We start from the raw sequence: 22,284 nt of genomic DNA, 5'->3' as shown, positions 1-22,284 counted from the left end.
GGTTGATTACATCGATTAAGCATCATAAGGTGGAGCGTGAGGGGTGGTTTCCTTTTTTTTTTGTTGTTGCTGGGAGTTGGAACCCTATTAGTTAGGTTGCTTAATATTTACGCTAAGTACTCTTTAAAATACCAAAATAAGGAGGATGGAGTAGGTTTAAGTTTTTTAGATTGATCAGTATTGCTGAATTATGAAACATTTTGGGTGCAGTGTATTTTTTACATACAGGTATAACAGAATAGCTTTAGTGTTGTTGTTTTTTTAAAACTTGAGTATGAACTTATACAAAATGCAGCAAGATATTAAAAAAAACAGTTTTATTGATTAAAACAAAACACTATATTGGATTCATATCGGTATAGGCAGATATCCAAATTTATGGTATCGGTATCGGACATAAAAAAGTGGTATCGTGCCATCTCTAGTAGGAACCACCAACTTTATACTTGTAGAAGACAAGCCAAGTCTTGAACCCCAGGACCAATCACTCATTCACACAGCACTTTGAGCTAGCTCACATCCTGCAGCCACTGTAGAATCACCAGTTCACCAAACATGCTTGTCTTTGGGCTGCAGGAGGAAACGTATGCAGGCACAGGGATGCATTTATCCATTTACTCCAACATAGTTACTCACTGACTGTAACTTTACTTTTCTAGGGTGGGTGTTGTCCAGGTGTATTAACAAGGGTGCAAATTATTTACTAGTGAACAATCCCCTTCAGCCAACCAGGTAGCCCCAGCCCTTCCCTCTTGTGCATCCCTAAATTAATCAGGTTATGTTCATACCAATCCCCAAAAAGCCTAATCTTCAGAAATTCTAACGCCATCGTGGTGTAATGCTGCTGGTGACAGAAGTCCTGCAGAAAACTAGAACCTGCAGCCGTCCATTACGGCTGGTTCACCATGTTTGTCGTGGTGATGAGGAACTCAGTTGAAAGACAGCTGATTGTCCAACTCTTATGGGGATATTTAATGATATTTATTAATGTATTTAAGAAAGTGTGGTGTCCCTCTTTTTGCACCCTGACTCCAATACTGCCACAAGCACAGTGCAATTCTGCGAGAAGCCATGCGATGCATTTGTGAAGCTTTATTTAGAAAATTTAGAAATATGTAACTGTAGCAAGAAATCTGGGTCTTTAGATTCATTTCATTTGGGACGGTAAAATTTAAGGTATGGTATGCTCTGGATTTATATCCCACTGACTGCTTTCTCAATCATTTTGTTTGATAATCAGAAGAAAGAAAAACTGTAACTTAAAAATCTGAATAAATGACCAGAATAACCTGATTCAGGCAGCAGTCCCTCCTTAGACCTGTAAATTGGTGTAGCTCTTATATACAGAGGATTTTTCCAAAGCCTAGCGAAATAAATAAATTAATAATAATAATAATAATAATAATAATAATAATAATAATAATAATAATAATCACGACTCGTGCAATAGCAAAGCTCACCTGCTTTCTGTCTGGAAACAGGAGTGAAGGCCGACCAGGAAGGGATGATTAGAGGCCTGCTCGAAGACATGCTTTTCTGTTTGAACCCAGTCGATGTCCTGGAACAAAAACACACAAAGAAACACCCAAATGTCAATCAAGGGATGTTTGTGATATAGTGCCCTTGAGCTAACTAAAAGCTGAATAAGCACAGGGCTCCATCGACCATCCTACAAAGCCTGAGAGTTACTTGTGTGTAAGGTGGACAGCGGTGGGGGAAAACGGCTGAGCCAGTAGAAGCGGGGGCTGGCCTCTATCGGTAGCTGGATGATAATATGTCTGGACACGGATGCTGCTCACGCTGACAGGGCAGGGACGGCAAAACACTTTGCCATTGATCGAGAAGCACTTGTCAATCTGTCAATCACGCTAAGTGCGCCTAATCAAGGCTAACTACTCCCGCTGCCACCGGCTGTGCTGCTACATGTGTTCATGGAGATCAATTTTCCATGACGTGATGGTTTATCTGCACGTTCTTAGGCTGACAGATCTCTTCAAAGCCGCCAGTCTTTCTAACTCTGAGTATTAAGGGATACATAAGAGCGATGCTGGATCACATGACACCAATCAGCGTGTTAGCAATAACAGCTCCCATTGATTGTTCTAGTCATATTAATTAGACTGACAGGAGACTGATTGCTTAATTATTAATTAACCTCACAGAGCGAGTCCTGGCGTTTTGTCACACTGTATGGACTTTAGTGACAGTGGCACCATCCTCGCAGATATACAGCTTTAGACCTCTGGAGTTTGCTGGTCTGAATAAATCAAAAACAGTAAAATATCGAGTCAGTTGATTATCTATTAAAGAGTCAGTAAGAGAACATTAAAATCTCAAGTGATTAGTCAACTATTAATGATGTTTTGACTGAAAATAATTGCACCTATTTCGATAATTACTGGCATTCAAGGCTATTAAGAACAAAAAGCCACTTTGTGCTTGAAAATCCTTCCATGTGAGCATTAAAAACTGAAACACTCTGGATCTTGGACTTCTGAACAGTCAAAACAAACAAACTGAAGGTCCCACTTCAGTAAATTAAGAAACTTTGCTGTCAATTTCTTGTTTTTCAAACATTTTACTGTGTAAACAGTTAATCAAAGACAAAAAATAATGAGCAACTAAAACAAAAGATCATTAGCGGCAGCTGTTAAAACGGCCTTACTGCGTCCTCTTTACATACGCCTACACAGAAAGGAGCAAAAACACTGGTTCAAATAATCATTTTCCATGATGTTGTGTAAAAATGTGTTTCAAACCACTGCGTAGGACAACAAAAATCACCCATTTTGGTGGAAACTACACACTTTAAGAAGCCTTTATTATGAACTCATGCTCACCATATGTGTAAGTAGATCGTGTGAGCCAAAAGCTCAGGCTTCAGATGCTCTAAATCCTAGTTCACCAACAGGTGGATTGCGGTCTAGATCAGGACATGGATCTATTACTAGATTCTGACGGGCCATCTCCATTTTACTCTGCCCACCTTTTCTCATATTTACGGTACAGTTCTGTTAATTTGAGACAAAGGATGATCTGAGGGAGTCTCGTATAGCATAAACCAAATATTTTGTACTGAATCATACAAAGCTATTCTAGCGACTCCAAAGAATAAAAATATGGATCTTAAAAAGAATATAATAGATCGCCCTTGATATACAAGTACAAAAATTTCATCAGATTTCATCCAGATTTCTTTTCTTTCTTTGCCTTTATTAAAGGTGATTTTATATGTCTGGTAAGCATGTCAGGCATCAGCAGTCTTTACACCTCTTCTGATTTACCTCGTCATCGTTGACCAGCTCCTTCTTGACGACCTTCATGGCATAGATGCGCTCCGTCTTTTTCAGCTGTACCAGCAGCACCTTGGCGTAGCTACCTCTGCCGATCACCCGCAGCAGGTCAAAGTCGGCCAGGCCCAGACTGGAAGTCGATTTCCCTGTGTCTCTGCTACTCCGTGCCTACGAGGTGCAATATAAAAAATAAAAAGGTAAGGAACCCCAGTGATGGGGCCAAGCACAAAATACTATCGTAACAAAAACATAATGAATTCAACTCTGAGTCGATTAATCACGCATCGTTTTGGCTCTGACTTTCTCAAGATAATTTTTTTCCACTGAACTATTGACAGAGCTGATGAGTTGGTTTGAGCACGAGTGTGATTTCCTTTGGGTGATTTTGTAAATGATATTAAAAAAGCTCCCAGCACCACTTTTAGGCAATAAATCTTAGTAATGACTTTCTTGTCTCGATTTAATACCATCATGCTGCTACCATTAGATCAGACCCTGGCTGTATTATAGTCCTCCTTCTCTGTAAACATGACTCCCACCTTCACCGTTTCCTCGCCCACCTTCACCGTTTCCTCGCCCGCCTTCTCTGCTCTCTTGTAATCTATCCTGTAGTGAACCGTTTCGACTACCTATCTATCTAACATCCCTTCACGTGACAACCCCATCCCCAGAGTCACACATGGAGCTGAAGATAACATCATTCGGCCTGCCCTCTTTTATCTCAGTCTATCGGCGTCCAACTCAATTCAGTCTTTATCCATTTCCAGCTCTCCTGCCTCATCCAACAATCCTCCCCACCAACCTCCAAACTGCATCCCTGGCCATTAATCAGCCTCTGGTGTTAAGAGCTGTGATAAAAGGTTACTTTATTAGCTCTACCAAAGGAAATCAATACCAACACCACTACACGGGTGCCTACGTCTCCACGCTCTCTGCATCCAGCATGCACAGCAGGTGAAAGAAGGATCACCCAAATCCTCACAGATGAAAACCTGCTTCCAATTACAGATGATCTTTCTCTCTCTCACCCAAACAGCACCAATTTCTAAATATACATATATCCATCTAGTCAGCGTGACAGGTTTGACAGATTATGAGTCACGTATCAAGAGCGTTTGAAAAGATTTCTCTCTCACCTCTTTTTCTTCTCCATCGTAAGTCAAGCTTTCTCTGGAGTCTTTATTCTGAGGGCCTGCAAAAGAGAGGGGGGGGGGGGGGGAGAGAGAAGTGACAGACAGAGTGACAGACAGACAGAAGGCGAGGGGGAGGCAGGAGAGGAAAAAGGAAAATGGGAGAGATGAGAGAAAATAGGTGAGAGACAGTCACACGCTTTGTTCACAGCTCTGCAGCACCAGAGTAATTTCTCTCTCCTTGGTTCGAAAAGAAAACAGCCAGTTTGTATTGACCCTTGTTTAGCAATACAACAAAACCAGACCATTTTGTGAATACATAAGTAGGAAAGTATGCCTTTACACCTTATAAATTATTTTAATGTTAATCAAGCCACAATATCAGTAAAGCAAGGACATCTGCACTTCAATAATGGCAAACTGAGCTTTAGGTGCCCCTCTAACAGCAAACAATGATCCTAACCTCTTTCAAAGTTCTCAACCACTCGACTGCACCTAAATCTGGAGCTGCTGGTAAGCTCCCAAAATCAGCTGATCAACGTGTAGTCCAGGTTTTCAAGCTCCTTGCTGAGTTCGGTGTTATCTAAACACTGGCAATAAAATAATGGGCACTCAAAATCAGTTCCACATTTTGTTCCTAATCCCCGGGATTACACATGGTGCGAGTCTGTGGCGTGTTTGATTTATGCTTCAGTGGGAAATTAAGATTAAAATTGACCTTCTGTAATGTTGGGTCAACTTAGCCCGCAACTATTGTGACTGACCTGCTCAGCATTGTTGATTTCTCCTGTTCATTTCACCGCAGTTTTTAAATTTATCAATGAAAGGAAAACAAAAATCCACACCATAGTATAAAGAATAACCATGGCATCAATATAAAGACTCACAAAACTCAGCAAATTCCTAGAGGAAGACTGCTGAAACTATCAGGATTGATGTAAGAGAATGTACAAAGAATTAAATGAATGCATTTGCCCCCGGAAAAACCTGACTACCACAAAGAGTGGGGATCCAGGGAAAGCCCTAGTATTTTATTTGGCTAGCATCACATATAAAACACTGGGGACACACCCACACGATAAATAACATGTAATACACCAGTCTGTGTAAATGCCGACGACACCGGTCACTTACTAAGGCTACATCGTAGGCTCAACAAAGACTACACAGAACTCTAAATCAGGTCTTAGTCTGCATGAGGTCTTTTATTTTAAAAACAAAACCAAACTGACTTCCCCTCGTGCTAATTTGCACACAGGCTTAATCAAAAACTGACTCTGTGTACATCTTTCATGACGCAGAGCGGAAAGACATTTTTGGGATGCTTCTGAAATGCCCTGCAGTGCTTCTGGTGGAGTACAAGTGCTGTCTTAGGGTGTGTTGCTGCACCCACTGGAATACAGGGTGCTCTTACGGGACCACTGAACTGTGGTAAAAATAATAATTACTTTAAATCTAGTGAGTGTTAAGATTATTTATCACATACCTCAAATTCTGAAACAACAGGGATTTACTGTTTGGTAGTGTGCTTCAAACCTAGTCTCTACCTGAGCTAATACAGCCTGTGCGTGGGTGCATGTTCGTGCATGTGTGTGTTCGGGTGGTTGGGGGTGGTACTGCTTTAAAAATAAATAAATAAAAAAAAAAAAAAATCTAAAGAAAAATTGTTTTATCTCAGCAGTCTTATTTTCAAAATTACTGCGAGTCGCAGCTGGAGCCGAAATTAAATTTCGGTTAATTGCAGAGCCCTACCATTGATGCATTAAATTAACATGATCACATTATAACATTTATAGTTTCATATTGCATCTCCACTCATAACCGAGTTGGGTGGATAGTGCTACTCTAACAGGCGCAACCTAACATAACCCAACTTAACCTGCCCAATGCCCAGCGGTGATGGCGTCAGTCATCGGTGATAACGCACGAACGCACTGTGGAGCCGTCTTACATAACTGAGCCTCTGAGGCTAATTTCACAGACTATATTATGTAAATTAACAGAGAAAACTGTGCTTTAAAACTTGAAATGATTTAAATGTGTGTGTTACCTGGCTGTTCATGTGGGTCTAGCTGACTCGGCTGTGTGCTGGGCATCATTGGATCCTACAGAATAACATCCATCATTAAAGTACAATCAGCACAGAGACAAACGTTCAGTGTGTATTTGATGAATTGATGGTAACAGATCTCACATGGATCATCGGTCTGCCGCACTCTACTGTCGCCAGTTTATGGCACTTCTTGTGAACCAGCAGCTTGCAGTTGATGCATTTGTAGCCTTGTCTTCCCAGACCCCAGATTCGGTCTGTACAGATGGCGCAGTGGGCTCGCTGCTCGGGTGGGCGAGAGGAGCAAAAATCATTATCATAATCAAGTACACAGAATAATCCAAAGAGTGGCACAGAGACAACAATGACTTCTGAAACATGAACGAGTCTGCTCGTCTAGAATCAACCCCCTTACTACTTTCAAATCACTGAGGTTTAAAACTTCCATTAAGCCATTGCAATATTTAGACACTAATGTACAAAACAGAAGGGAAATAAAGGACACAATTACATGGAAGATTGCAGTAATTTTAAAATACATGGTTGTGCTCAATGTGCCCCCCTCTGGACACTCGGCATACGTCCATATGATAGTCCAACCCGTCCCATACGTTTGCAAGCATGTCTGGAGTCACTGCTGTTGTTATGCTACCTACCAGCAACCACGTGAAACTCACAAAGCTCCTCTAAACAGTATGTATTTCGATTGTTACTGGTGAACTGCTGTTGAATTAAAGCACGTTAGATGATCGAAAACAAAAAAACACTTAAAAATAGGCATAGCAGTGCAGAGAACTACACAATTCATTACGTCTCACCCTGTTGAAGCGTTTGGCCTGAAAGGCGTGACCGCTGGCATAGTAAAGCTTTCTCCAGCGTCGAGCTCCACGGCGATATATCGACTCTGTGGACGGAGGGGAGAAAAAAAAGCATCCAGCTTCACACGTGTGATCGGACAAAAATGTAAACTTTCTAAATTCACAACCATATTTGAAACACCACCATCACAACACTTTCTGATCGTTTTGTGGATTTTCTGTGTAATCTTGTTGTTTGAAAAGTGCTAAAACTGTTTGAGTTAAAGTTTATAAATGTGGTTCGATACTCTCTCTTTTATTTTTAGACAGGTAAAAACATTGAATTCATTTCTTGCATGTTGAGTCAAAGCTGTGAATCAGTCGGCATCTCTTATGACTTTTCAATGTGTCTTTACTGGCTCTCCTGCATGAAATACACTTCAGTGAATTTGAACCACATTATTCAGTGTGATTATTCCACTTCTTCACTCTGGAAAAAAGTGGCAGAGCCTCATTATGGCACGTTCTGCGGTAGGACTACACCTATGAGAGGAACGTGTAGTCTGTCATGTCTCTTGGTGATGAAAAGGCAGGATTTTATGAGTGTATAATCACCTAATCTCACACAGTGACCATGGTAACAGACAAAAATATCATGTAGTGTGAGCCTGACACTGTCTCACAGCTTCATAGGCAGCCATTGAATCACATTGTTTGTAATGGAGGTGGATGTTTTTCTAAATTAAAGAAAAACAGAGTGGCTCTGTGGTGTAGCAGTTAACCCATAATTTGTGCACACATCATATTCAAATGATAATTTATTTTCTGCGACAGTACTTCGTTTCTATGCTTTTACAGACTTCTGTTTCTCTGCACAGACTCGTTAAGCGTCCTTACTTGGACCCAGACATTGAACAGTCTCCATTACACCACTGTGCCGTTTTAAGGTTTCCTTGGTGTGTGATAGATTTGAAATACAAGTTAAATGCAGGATTGTTCAGCTGCTAAAAATTAGGTAAAAATAAAGAAAGAAAAGGTTCAACTCACTGTCTTCTCCCGGACAAGGCATGCCAGGTTTCTCTGGTACACAGGGGAACACTGGAAAGAAAAAGGATGACTAACTTTAGACAGTCTTAAAGTCAGACATTTCTATCATCGTCACGGTGAACCTGTAGCAAAAGGAAAACTTCTTTTCAGGTGTGTATGATGTGTATTTGTGTATGATACTACACAAACTGGGAAAAGACAATTTTTATCAAAGTCGACAGCAGAGACCGCTCGAGTTAGACTGGGGGCAGCGTGAGTCAGAGACGAGGCGTGGGCTACAGCCAAAGAGCTCGTTAACAAGCAGACCTGGTGGCCCCTCACGAAGCCCTCAGTTCCTCTCCTAAACATCCCCCTTCATGTCTCACTCATCCTCTTTCAGTCATCACACTTGAATCTGCTGCACTCTTGACCCGCCACCTCTGATTATATTAAATCTTTACATTATCCACAGCCCCAGGTTTTATACTGAAACACACACAGCCTGCCAATCAAATCTACCCACATATACAACCATCGCCCCTCAGCCTGGACTCATGAGGTTGTGTCTACGTCAAACAGATTAAGCTTAGATGGTAAACTAGCTGCGGGGCCCATAAACAGTCGTCAGCAGCAGAAGTAATGCTGTTCAGTTCAGCGGCACATTAAACATATGTTTGGATGCCTTTTTGTTGTATGCATTATTTAGCCATCTGTGATCAGACATAAGCAGAAATGTACATGATTACTGATGCATAAAAAGCAAAAAGAAAAGAAAGAAAGAAAACTACAAGCCACCGGACAGATGTTTAGGTTGACTTTTTGTTATGTCGGTTTTAAGCATTGCAGTTGCACTAGTAAATTTAATTAACATTATCACTTTACTGTCAAACACTGTCTGCAGTCAGGCATGCTCTGCTGGACAAACTATATGATTTTTTTTTTCTTTATTATGTGCTGCAAAAAATAATAGTTCTCATAGAAATGTGTTGTAGCCATGACTACAGCCTGTTTGATATGGGATTTTTATTGCAGACACATAGATTTTTTCCTCAGAGATGCACTAAACAGATTTTTCTAACATTTGTTACGTGTTGTTATTTAAAAGTCCTTAAAATAGAAAATAGGATCATACACTTTAAAATTAATGTTATTTTATTATCACAACAAGTCATCGATTACTCATTTACGCTCCACCCGACTCTGCTTGCATGCTGGTTGTTTCCAACAGGGAAGGTGGAGATCGCAAACTACACAACATCAATACTCATAACATGGTTGACGGCCGTTTCTTCTGTCTCATTTTTACCTTTTACTTTAATTTTCCTTTTACTGGTTGTTACAAATGCCAATCTATCAGCAAATAGATCACATCGGCCGATGTGGTGGGTGGCTGGCTCTTCGAAGATCACCCCACCCAGCTCGAAAATAGGAAAGAATCTCAAACTCCAACACTGAAAATTAACAAATAATGAACACTGCTGCTTGTCAGAAGATGTTTGCAAGGCTTTTTTGTAAAAACGTGGGAGGTTTCTGTGAATTCATATCCAAAGACAACATAACTTGATATGGACCGGATAGTGTGTACTAGATCTTTGGCAAACGAATATTACACAGTAACTTATTGTGCAAAATCACTTTGTCAGTGTCTTTCACGTCCCATGGTCTATTTTGATGTTTTTATATCTAAATCGTTAAAAACTCTGAAATGCTAAAAAGAAAAAAAAATGATATTGCTTGCAGATAAGTGAGTAAAGCAAGGAAATGTTTTTCATTCTGACAAGAAAAAAATCTAAATATATTAGGATCTATTATTGCAGTGAACACAGGCTCACAATAAAAAAAGGTAATTCTGTTGTCTTGTGCCTAAAGTGCTTGTAATTATAAACTAAAAACAACATTAAGGACTGACGCTTTTCACTCTGTAAAAGCAGGAGAGCCTGATTATGAAGGAGGACATTAACTACTAATAAGTCAAACTGTGGCAGTCTGTGTTGGTACTGGCTGTCAGCCACGATCCAGGCCTGAGGGCTGTTCTACTGTAGCTTAATGACCAGAAATGGAACAAACAGTAATGCTGCCAGTTTGGCTTGTTATAAAAAAGCCCAACAGGGAGGTGAGTAGACCACTGGGAAAGCAAAGAGTCAACAATAACAGGCTTTTCTTAGAGTTATTACAGAACTGGTCTGAATTAACATATTTCTAACAGCAGCATACAGGAACACACGCTGAAAGTGTAGATGTAGCCGAAAAAAAGAGAAAAAAAGGACTTGTGTGAAAAGCAGAAAGGCTCACCATGGATAATGAGCTCCGAGTCTTTGTTGAGCTCATAGAGACGCAGAGCTTCCTCCAGTTCCAGTTGCGACGATACAGTGCAGGGGTCACCTAGCAGCGGAGGAGAGACCAGATGTCATTCACCACATTTACATGAACACAAGAAACCAAAGTTACTGGGAGTAATCACACGTGGGAGGACAAGAGAATATTTTTACTTCCTTTGCAGTAAAACTACTTGCAGAAAGAAAAACAACAATTATTAAGTTTCAATGAGCTTCCTCTTTAGAAAGAAGGAAAAATAAAAATTATGGTGTAGAGTACATAATGTACACTTTTTTTCCTATGTTTCTAGAATAGATACTAGCAATAGAGATTAGAAACACAGAGACACGTAAAGCCAATCTCAATCTCCCGAGCCATCAAAAAGGTTTTTCTAGATTTTGCACATTTAAGTGGATTTCTTTTTCTAATTTTACAAAATAACCCTGCTATAGTCTGGCAGGGAGTAAATCTGGTGTTTTATTAAGAGACAAAAATGTTTATGAAGGGGCAAAAATTAGCACATTTGTCTCATCACAATGATCTTGTTTTAATAATTAGTGGAAGCCAAAATTGTTACTGGAATTTAATTAGTTAATAGGTGTGTCTGAACGCCCCCTCTCCTTTGTTCTTTCAAAAATATCAGCATTTCATTTTCCAGATGCAAATATTAAAGCCTGCTTAGAAATATAAAAAGGAAACCACGGCATTTAAGATGTGGCCGTAGGAAAATCCACAAAGTGGATGCTAATTTTTTACATAGAACAACAAGGGAAGCAGCTGCAAAGGACAATTAAGAGGTAGGTAAACTGTATTTCCAGTAAACGGTGCAAAAGGCTGTAAGAGTTAAAGGTGAACGAAACAGCGGGGCAGTTTGACATTTAAAATACAAAAAAATTCACTCTAATCGTAGGTGTGATACAAAACGCAACACATGAACTTTTAAGTAAACACTGAAAGTGTGTGGGTGTGAGCAGACGTCGATGATGCCATTTCGAACATTTTTATCTTTAAATTGTACATGCCTATTTGTGCAGTGATCAATAATTAAAATGCCACTCAAACACAGATCTAATTACTTCCTCATCATTTACAGGAAAAGTCCAGGGTCACTCGTGAGGAGGCTGGGCAAGGCGATGCTCAATTCTGCTCTTACCGCTCGACCCGACCGATCACCATAAAAAAAATTTTTTTTTAAAAGTGCTGATGGTATAAATAGCACAGGAATGGAAACTATGACACATTGTGCAAATTTAAAATGATACAAACTGCTGGAGGTGGATGTTGAATTAGTGGGTGGACTGCAGCAACTATTGTGTCAAAGGTAAACGTAACAGTCTGGTTTAATCAGTACAGACAAAGTTTTGGTTTCAGGAAGAGGACAGAAGTGACGCTTTGTTTATCAGGTTTATTATGGGGTTGTTGTTGTTTTTTTTAAATGGGTTCATCAGGTTTATCATGTTTCCTGAAAATTTCAACTAATCTGGGCTTTAAAACAGTGAAGAATTTTCTGCTTTTCAAGTTCATGGACAAAAAGGTGACGTATTAAAATGCTTTGTGATATTGAAAGATTTAATTGTTTAAGTTTATTCAAGCATGTCTTGTACAGTGTATGTAAGGAGCGCCCTTGATATTTATGGCTGCAATTAAAATATTTTCATTACTGCTTCACTGGATTGACAAATGAGTCATTTGTTATAAACACAATTTCCCAAAGCCCAAAATGATTTATTCAGGTTGCTGGCTCTCAACTCTTTATCTCAAGATCAGCCTACTGGTTTAAGTGTAATTGTTAAGAAGCCATTTTTGTGTTTACAAGAAAAGCCACCTACATACAGGAGTCACCTTAACTTCTGAAGCCCACTAGGAGCAACCCTTGGCGTTCTTTTATGAACTGAGCAGTTTTTATCATATTTCAGGTAGGTCTGGGTGATATATCCAATATACACGATGTATCGCAAGTTTTTCACGTACAATGGTGAAAAAGACTATCGTAACCATTGAGTATAAAGTGCCATGGCCATATTAAACTTTCTGAAAGTAATTCACTGAGTTTTGAAATTAAGGGTACAAGGGGAGGTTGTTAGATGTCGTTTTTATGGATTAAAGACTTAAACTAACTCAGTACTATATTTTGTTTATAGGAAAACTCAGTGTTCGAAGTGGAGTATTTTTAAAAACACACATCAGCAGCAGGCAGACATACAGACAAACTCCAGGTCTATTCTGTAATTATAGCGACGATGACCTGAGTTCATGGTGTGCACTTTGGGGGCAGGAGGAGAGACAGCAAGCACAGAGTACGTAGTAACAACATCAAGCAGCTTTTCTGCCTCACACAGACTAATGACTCCAGCGACTTTACGTGGGTGGCTATCAGTGGGAGCTGATCTGAGTCTGATGAGTTTGAGCAGGCCGACCTTCTCCTGAGTGGAATGATCTGATGGTTCCATCTCCATCTTTCCTATGACACAATGACTTCTGCCAAATAACCCGCTGACAAAGGACTGAATCAGCCTGCATACATCTGGACTGACAAGACGTATGCAATGGTAATGGAATGCAGTGGTAATGACATATGTGCTGATGTGAGCCTGCGCTCATCATATGCTGCCAAATTCAACCCGTGGCTCCTAAATCATATTTCTATAATGGTTGTTTTTCCATAAGTTAATTTGTGAAAAAGCCCCAGCTTTGATGGCTGTTCACCTTAAGGTGGAGGCAGCAGTCTGATTAGAAACGTACCTTCCTCATCAATCCACTTCATGGTGAAGAGCTGGTCATTGTCCATGGAGCACATGTCCTTCACCTCCCCATACAAGCCTTCGTACGAGATGGACGGTTCAAAATGTGTGATCATGATGTCCCTGCAGGAAAGAAAAACAAGTATATTATTTAACTTGAAACAATCAGACATACTGGATCAATACCAACACAGAGTCAATATTTGACTTTCCTGCCACTCTAACATTTTCTATTAGACTCATTCACAGCCAATAAAAGTCATTCCACTAGATTAATTTCAGTATTAACTATTTAGACCAAGGCCAAATAAATAAAAACAAATACAGCTACAACATATCACTTTTAGGGGTGTGATGTGACCATCATACATTGGTTTCTGAAGTCCTACACTGAAACCCCAAGACTGGCATCTCCATATCTACTATCCACATCTTTTGAAAGTGGCCGCGACCAACAAAGGGCAGAGCTGACTGTACTGCACTCTCAGTGGTTAATGTCTTTGATAGCCAATGAGTATGTCCTGGATAATCATCTCTGATGCTTAGAATAAAAATTTACACCATAAAATATCAGGAACATATTTAGAGAAGTGAAGCTTTCAAGTTCTTTTTGCAATTATAGCTATCGCCCCCTGGTGGTCATCAAAAAGAATGCAGGTCTAAGGTACTTCTCAGACGCCTTCAAATTTCAGACCCAGAAGTTGGGCCCATATTTTATACAGCTGAGAACCTCTGGAGTTAAAAGCGAATAAAGAAAATGATAAGCCAAAAGCTGTAGTACTTCTAAAGGCCATATGAGGGTGATTCCAAAAGTGAGCCAATCACCATAGACTCACATGTTAAAATGCCTAAACTTACAGTATTAGAAAGCATGTCTACAGCCTACACGACATCTGCCCCCCTTCATAAAACTATAACTCATCCATCTGGATACTAAATATATCTGGAAAACAATGTATGATTTGATGTAGAGAATCATTACGTTGCTACTTTGTACAGACAGTGATGCTGAAAACATGCAATGTAATCTTATCTATATCCATCCATAAGCAGCACAGTACACTGTTCTGCACTGTTCTGTATTGTTTAAGAAACAAGTTTCATAAGCAGAGAGGAAAAAAAGTTGTGGGTGCAAACCGAGTGCAGACACTATTTATTGCTTATTATATGTCATTATATACCTCTTGTTAATTTCCACAAACATACAAATGGCCTCCTTAGTCAACAAATCTGAATGACTAGCGTTTCAAATCTGAATATCAGTACATGCATAGATCCATTCTCTGCAACATGGATACAATATTATGATCCACTTCACAGACATCAAATATTGTTACTAAGGCTGCTGAAGAAAATGTATTGTTATTATTACATAATCTGCTGATTACTGTTTGTACAAACTTTTCAGTCCTTTAAATATCACAATGCAGAACAAAAAATGTCTATCATAAACTCCCCAAGGTTCAAGATGACGTTTTGTCTGGCCAGTAATCTAAAATACAGTAATACTCAATTGAAATGTAAGAAACCCTGAAAGATTTGAGAGTGTGAAAGGAAAAAAGTTTGACATTTTTATTTAATAACTGGCTAATCAAATGATAAGTGATTGTATCAGCACTAGTCATTACTCATAAAGATTTGTTAAACACTCTACTCCTCCAATCTGTCCCCCGCTCTCGCTTATGTCGTCAAACAAAAACTCTGGAGAATGTCAGACTTATGATGGGGAGAAAAGAGGTGAGAGAGCACTTTTTTTTTCTTTTTTTTTTAAACACTGTGAGTCACAGTCTGTCACATTTGTGTGTGCATTCATCTGTACAGCATGACTGTGGGTGTGAGAAAGAGCAAAAACAAGAGCGAGAAAGCCTGCCATGGACTGAGCGAGACAGCTGCACACTCAAACAAAATGGCACAGCTGATAGTGGCTGTTCTTGGACCGTGACCGCTGTGGTTTAGGGCTCACTGTCCACCATTGCAGTCCCTTTATGGAAAAGCAGGGAAGCTCAGTCAAGAACAAATATAACTTCTGACAATGCTAGACCTCACTGATCAAACCTTCATCTCATGTATGATGCTAATTTGGCCTTTAATGTACTGGGAACCTGTCCAGAGAGTAACTCTGCTTCTTGCTTCCAGCTCTCCTGTAACCCTGGAAGGATGGACAGACGATTTGGGCTTCTAATGATTATGAAAACAATATAAATAGCATAAAACAATTATTCTTTTGCATTTTTGGCTACAAAGCTCTTGGTTTTTTTTGCACCCTCTTTCATATACATAGATGAGTTTCCACGCCTCTCTTAAAGCTCAAACATCTCCAGACATCTCAAGGAGGCTTAAAACATCCATCTAGATCACTCGGTATGACTGCCACCCCATAGCTGCCCCGGCACACAGGTTCATCATCTGTTGTTCATCATTGCAACACTGAAAATCCCTGAAAAGCAAAAATATTTTGCCATTGCTGAACACCAGCTTTGTTTTTGTTTTTTTGTAATTTTATGAGCCCCATCTATTTAGGGGTAAAGGGGGAGTTACCCTAAAAAGTAGGCAGAAACAGATAGATGCAAAGATAAGATTTTTTTTAATGGGTGACAAATTAAAAACAAACCAATTAGCACAAAAAAGTAAACTGGAAAATGTCCTTACAGGATTAGTCACAATGTAAGAGAGGAGAGAGGGGAAACGACTCAGGGGCAAAGCACTATACACATGGTATAGGACGGCCTTTTCCCACTTCCTTTAAATGAATTTGTTAGACAAAAGACTGTCGCGTTATTTGCACAAGTGTCACCACTAGAGGGGACTGTGTGGTCCCATTCAGGCACATCACATTTGGAAAATTAGTCATTAAAGGGATGTAGGTGTTGGATGGTTGTTTAGATTTTTCTACCTGCTTAAATGAACAATTTGGCTAAAATGCAGGATTTTACTCTTTAACACTGCATGGTGTTGTACCTGTTAAATTTAAAAACAAACAAACATAAGAACTGCTGAGCAGTTATCCCCATGGAAGCAGTCAGCACTCCACTCATAATTTCATGTTAGCGCCAGGATAGATGTTACCTGCTGTCTGTGTTTACTACACAATAAGATGGGGGTAGAGATGTAAAACACAAGCTTTTACAGGTCTGCAGGCGACAAGAGATCTGATCTCAGGCGGCTACTGGAGCAGGATCAGGAATAAGAGAGAAGAGGGAATGGGCAAAAACAAGGAAAAAGGTAGTGATGTGTAAATGCACTCCCCACCTCCAGCCGGGGACAAAGACCTCTTACTCCCTTTACAGCCTTCATCCCAGCTGGTTCCAGATTTTCATCAACTTGAAAGCTTTTTATCACAATTATAAAATCCCAGTCTTTTAAAGGCAGCTACTACACAAGTTCAAGGACAGACTGAGGTGTGTGGGGTCAATGCAGGTTCAGTCCTCAAAAGGGAACAAACATAATTAATACCAATAAGCTGGTGAAAGACATTAACAGGAGGATCTGAAATGATTCGTCAGCGCACAGCTTCCGCACAGCAGGTATTAAACTGTCTGCGAAACCACACATCAAGAATGAATAAAGCAATAATATGCTGACGTCAAGAGACAGTCTGATGCCTTCTTCTCCTTCCCTTCCGCTCTCTATTTTCTCACCCTCTTCCTCCATCCTGCTGGTGTTAATCATTACCAGTGAGAGGAGGGGGAGGAGAAAAAGACTGGAAACAGCACTCCTCAACTCTGATCTCTCCTCCGGGGCCAGCATGGCAGCTCCACTTCCTACTAAAACCCTGATAACATCAAAGGTTCAAGAGTATATGAACACACACACGCACTACAATTCCAACACCGTGACTGTACATGATCCAAGCGCCGTTTTGATGCCAGCGAGTGACTAACTGAGTCACGTGTGACTGGACCGGAGCTGAGGGTGTTCATTAAATACTGTGCGGCTATGCTGTAGTTAAAGTTTAGCCAAATCTCCAGTGTTTCAAACAACTTCCTCATTAACACAGATACGAGCTCAGCTAAAGACTGCAGCTGATACAGGAAAGAAGTAGAACACAGTGATCAAAAATAGACTCACTGGCCACCTCATTAGGTACACCTGTTTCAATGATTGTTAATGTGAATAACTAATCAGCCAGTCACATGGACTGCATCTAGACATGCCACTGAAGTTCAAACTGAGTATTAGAATGGGAAAGAAAGGTGTTTAAGCAACGCTGAATGTGGCATGGTTGCTCAGTTCAAGTCTTTCAGAAACCTACTGAAATCTACTGGGGTATTCCCAAACAACCATCTCCAGGGTTTGTCAAGAATAATCTCAGAAACAAACTATCCATTGAGCAGCAGTTGTCTTGGTGAAAATGTATTGTTGATGATAGAGGCGGATCACCACACTGCTTATAGGCTATAAGAAAGGCAACAGAAACAACTCAAGTAACTGACATTCAGATATGTCTTCTGCAACGAAGGTATGCAAAAGAGCATCTCTTAATGCACAACATGTCAAATCTCAAAGAAGATCGGCTTTAGCAGCAGAAGACCACATCATGTGCCACTCCTATCAGCTAAAAACAGGAAACTGAGGATGAAATTCACAAAGAATCACCAAAATTTGACAACAGAAAAACAGAGTCTGGTGACTCTCAAAACAACATGAAAACAGGGATCCAGCTTGCCTTTTATCAATGGTTCAGATGGTGGTGTAATGGTGTGGAGGATATTTTTTGGCACACTTTGGGCATTGCTTAATAGCCCTTTGCCACTAGTACCTAGTTGGATCAGCTCGGAACAGTTCGACTCAGTTTTTAGGGGTTTCCATTATGTGGTAGTACCTGGCCAGGGTTCCAAGTGATCTGAGACTATTCAAAAATGTGATTTCAAGAGAGTACATGCCACCAATTGGCTAGTCAGTGGCATAACTCAGAGTCATGAGAATCAAATCCACCATGTTTTAAACCTGGCATTAAGAGAAATGGCTACTCTAAAGCCATTTAGAGTAGCCATTTCTAAAAAAAAAATTTAAACATTAAAAAAAAAAAAAAAAAAAACCCACACAGCAGTCCCCAAGTCTGACAAAACGCCACTCAACGGGCACCAGGCATACCATCACCTTGATGTCCTCCATTATTGTGGCATTCATGCCGCATACAAATGATATCACAGGACTTTCCGCCGTGTGCTACAACAAATCAACACACATTAGGTTCTATGACCGAAACAGAGTTGAGTGAAGCCGCATTGAGTCGAGACAAGTAGGTACTAGTGGGAAAAAACTATTTGACACCACAGTCTACCTGAGTATTATTGCTGATCATGTCCATCCCCAGTGTACCCATCTTCTGAAGCCACTTCCGCAGACACAATACACAAAACAAACAAATTTCCCTTGCACGTGTTATGTGTAGTTATTTATGAGTCCCTAACAAGATAACATGACAGCCTAAGAATAATCGTGCTTCATAGTCACAGCAACTCTTGGATTACTTGACTTCAATCAGCACAACTCTGCTCCGCTGGTTGTTGTGTTTGTTGCGTTCCAAACGTGTTGCCAAGAGTGAAGTTGCAGAGTGGCCTCTGGTGGACAATGCAACATCAACACTCATAACATGATTGAAGGATGTTTCTCCTGTCTTTTCTTATTAACCATCATTTTTCAGTCATTATAAATGCCAATACCAATATATCATGTTTCTGTTACTTGTTTTTAATGTAAAAACAAGTCCTGCTAGAAATACTTTTTTTCCGTTTCAAAAGTTTTTATTTTAAAGATGCAGGAAAACCCTGTTACTTCTCACATTACAGAATTCTTTGTTTTAAAAATATGATGCAACAAATTAAAAAGACCTCACCTTGGATTCTCAGAGTTTAGACATTTCCAACATTTAAGATAATTTCTCACATAAACAGTTAAATATCAGTTAAATAATGAACTAAAGAAAACCAAAAGACTTGTGGATAAGGAACATGACTGTTATTGAATGGTTTCTCTTTTTTAATCTCACCAGGACTGAAAGTAAGGAAGCACAAAGGTAATGTGTTTTCACACTTGACACAATGAGCCAAGATGACACTAACAATCACTCAATTCACAAGACGGTCGACAGAAAATTTACAGCATTTTTTTTGAAAATCTATTAAACACTTTTGGTCATTTTCCCTTTTTGTCCTCATTAAGTCTAACTTTAATTGAAAAACTATTGATTGTTCCAAACCAATAATGACTGCGCTGAACTTAATTGAAAGAGGTTGTTTTTCAAGGCCACCAAGCAGGCAGCTGTTTGATGACTGACGTGCTGCTTCTTTTGATTAGGATTCTTCACTTGTAAGTAATTCAGCAAATTCATAACAGAAACCTTCACATGTTAACTAACAGTTTTAAGTTTTAACTTTGCTGTGGAGTTAACTGCATTAGTAATTTTCCCATCTGTCCTGATGTCAGAGCAAAGCACTACAAGAAGACTAAAAGCTAAAACTGGTCAGTTAGGTACATTATTACTTTTTATGTGTAACATAAATAAAGAAACCTATGATGGTTTCAGTTTAGTTTCCACAATTTAAAATACTCAGTTTTGTCTTTATTAGTTTAATTATTGTAATACAGGTGGCATTTTTCAAGAATGACATTTCAGATGTCCAGAACAGATATTACACTACAAACATTTCACTTTGTGGAGACAGATGACTAAGTAACATAAAAGACACGCCAGAGTGATAAAATAAAACAGCAAAGCCCCCTCAGGCTTTTCAGTTTGACCATACTGACAAAGGATTAAAAATAAAGCACTTTTACTTTTACTTTTTATTACTACTATTGCTTCCACCGAGGAGGTAGTGTTTTTAGTAGTGTTTGCGTGTTTCACTCTGTCTGTGAGGTGTAGAGTAGGGTCATGTTAACAATCCATTAAAATTTAGCTTACATCTAGTCTTCAACGTCAACTTAATGATTTATTGGACGAAAAGTGACAAAAAGCCTTATAACTATGATTCTCATGAGTGTGGTGTTCATCATCAACATATAGCACGTACTGTAAAAAGATTTACAGATTTGACCTCTGACCTCTCTTTAAGGTCAACAGTGATCTGAAGGCCAAAGTGATAATAATGCTATATAGATTTGATTTTATTTTTTTTTTAAATCTACATACCTAACTGCCATTGTTTCTATTGACAACATACAGCCACAAAGGGAACGGTATATGGGGATTCTAATTGTTATGTTACTTTGGGCCTCTGACCTCTTCAAGAGAAACTCAGTTCAAGTTTTCATCAATTGTATTTTATCTTTAAAACTAAGCTTAGAATTACTGCTTTTGTTTGTATTGGCAATTAGCAAATTATATTGTTATATGGGTTTCTAAATATCACACAATTAGTCACATTTGACTTCCGATATCACTGATCGCTGACTAATTTCACATCTGACTTTATTCAAATTGTCCCAAAATGTGGCATTTTTACTACAACCCAAATTTCTTAAGTTTAAAAAGAACAAAAAAAAAAGAATATATACAAAAAAACACAATGCCATTCCCTTAAAATTAAATACTGCCCAATGAGTGAGCTGCCTTGGCAGAGTAATTCTCATTTATTTATTTTAGTTCTGTTAGCACAACACGTTTCAGCTGCAGTTTTGTTTTTTTATTTTTATTTAAGTTAAGTATAATGGAGTCTCACACCATTTCAATCTTTAGTTTAGTTTCAGTTAATTATAATAACCACACTGCTGTTCTTGTGGTTTGTTTGTCCACTGTGTGAGACTAAAACAAAAGACACTCTGCAGTTTCCACTTCTCTGAGTGATTTTACACATAAAAACGGCCACAGCACACCCTTTTGCCAAATTACACCCTTTTTTCGTGAGTGTAAAAATATTCTGATACCTGCCAAACAGGTTTTGTTCAATGAATGGGCAAAATAAAAATGCATAGACTTCTGTTATGTCTGGCATTTCAGACTCTTTTCCTTAAGTATATGCCAATTTATCATGTTTACGGGAATAGTGGTTCTTCAAAGACCCCACCCCATTAACAGACATTAGAGAGTAGGTCAGTCTGGTTCAAAACATTTACTCCATTTGTGTGAAATACATGTTACGAGACAAATAACACAGTAAAGAAGTAAAGTAGAAATTTAGTGACCCGTCTCAAAAAGAAGCCGTGCTATAGGATTCCTTCGAGTGGTGGAAGATTTGTGTTATGAGCAACTAGGAGCTCGTCGCTCGTGAGGAACAAGGAGGAAACAGCATTCCACACGAGTCTGGCATTCCTGTGCCCTGTTCTACGGCACGGCTAAATTAAGGGAGGAGGAGGAGGAGGGGGTGATAGCTGTGATTAGGACTCTGCAGTCCCAACTGCCCAGCATGAAGTTATTCATCACTGATGAGCGATCAAGCATGGAGGAGGGTCGAGGAGAAGGGTCCTATGAGGGCTGCCACAGACCCTAGAACCATTCATCTCACACTCGGCGCTACCACATCCAAGTTTACATGACCCACATATACACGCACAGCAAAGCTTTTCATGAAAACACAGACAGATGCTAATCTCCAACATAAAGCTCACATACGCACTAAAGAAAAGACAGGTCGTGTAATGAAGCCATGCAAAATTTTTACCAAAACAGCCCCCCACCTCCAAAACAAACAAATAATTCCCTGATTCCTCCCAGTCAGGTCTGGCCTTTGCTGGTGTTGACCGCAGGATGCTGTGGTCTCCAGGCAACATAGCTCACCTGCAGAGCTAAACAGGGAGTGTCACTCTGTGCAATAAAACAACAGCAGCCAAACACACTCCTGCTGATCTCAGAGACAAGATTACGCTTAACACCTATATGCAACACATGAGCCATAGCTACACACAACATAGACCTTACAATGCAGGAATCGCACACATTTATCTGAGAATCAGATACAGTGGAGGAGCATTCTGGCAGATAGATGGGCA

General features: G+C 39.6%; 1 protein-coding gene across 1 annotated transcript in view; it reads right to left on the bottom strand.

The window, feature by feature from the left end:
• Nucleotides 1-22,284, bottom strand: part of prkci (protein kinase C, iota) — a 42,414-nt gene that overhangs the window by 15,920 nt on the left and 4,210 nt on the right. Inside the window, exons 2-10 of the mRNA XM_042226588.1 lie at nt 13,355-13,476; nt 10,589-10,678; nt 8,318-8,368; nt 7,292-7,377; nt 6,618-6,755; nt 6,474-6,528; nt 4,430-4,485; nt 3,285-3,461; nt 1,461-1,558 (exon numbers count right to left, since the gene is read on the bottom strand). Coding sequence (XP_042082522.1) covers nt 1,461-1,558; nt 3,285-3,461; nt 4,430-4,485; nt 6,474-6,528; nt 6,618-6,755; nt 7,292-7,377; nt 8,318-8,368; nt 10,589-10,678; nt 13,355-13,476 — 873 coding nt within the window. The remainder of the gene's footprint in view (nt 1-1,460; nt 1,559-3,284; nt 3,462-4,429; nt 4,486-6,473; nt 6,529-6,617; nt 6,756-7,291; nt 7,378-8,317; nt 8,369-10,588; nt 10,679-13,354; nt 13,477-22,284) is intronic.

The sequence above is a fragment of the Haplochromis burtoni genome, unplaced genomic scaffold (assembly GCF_018398535.1).
Source record: "Haplochromis burtoni strain Fernald_Lab_line unplaced genomic scaffold, NCSU_Asbu1 Contig_219, whole genome shotgun sequence".
Lineage (NCBI taxonomy): Eukaryota > Metazoa > Chordata > Actinopteri > Cichliformes > Cichlidae > Haplochromis > Haplochromis burtoni.
This window is presented reverse-complemented; position numbering and strand designations above follow the sequence as displayed.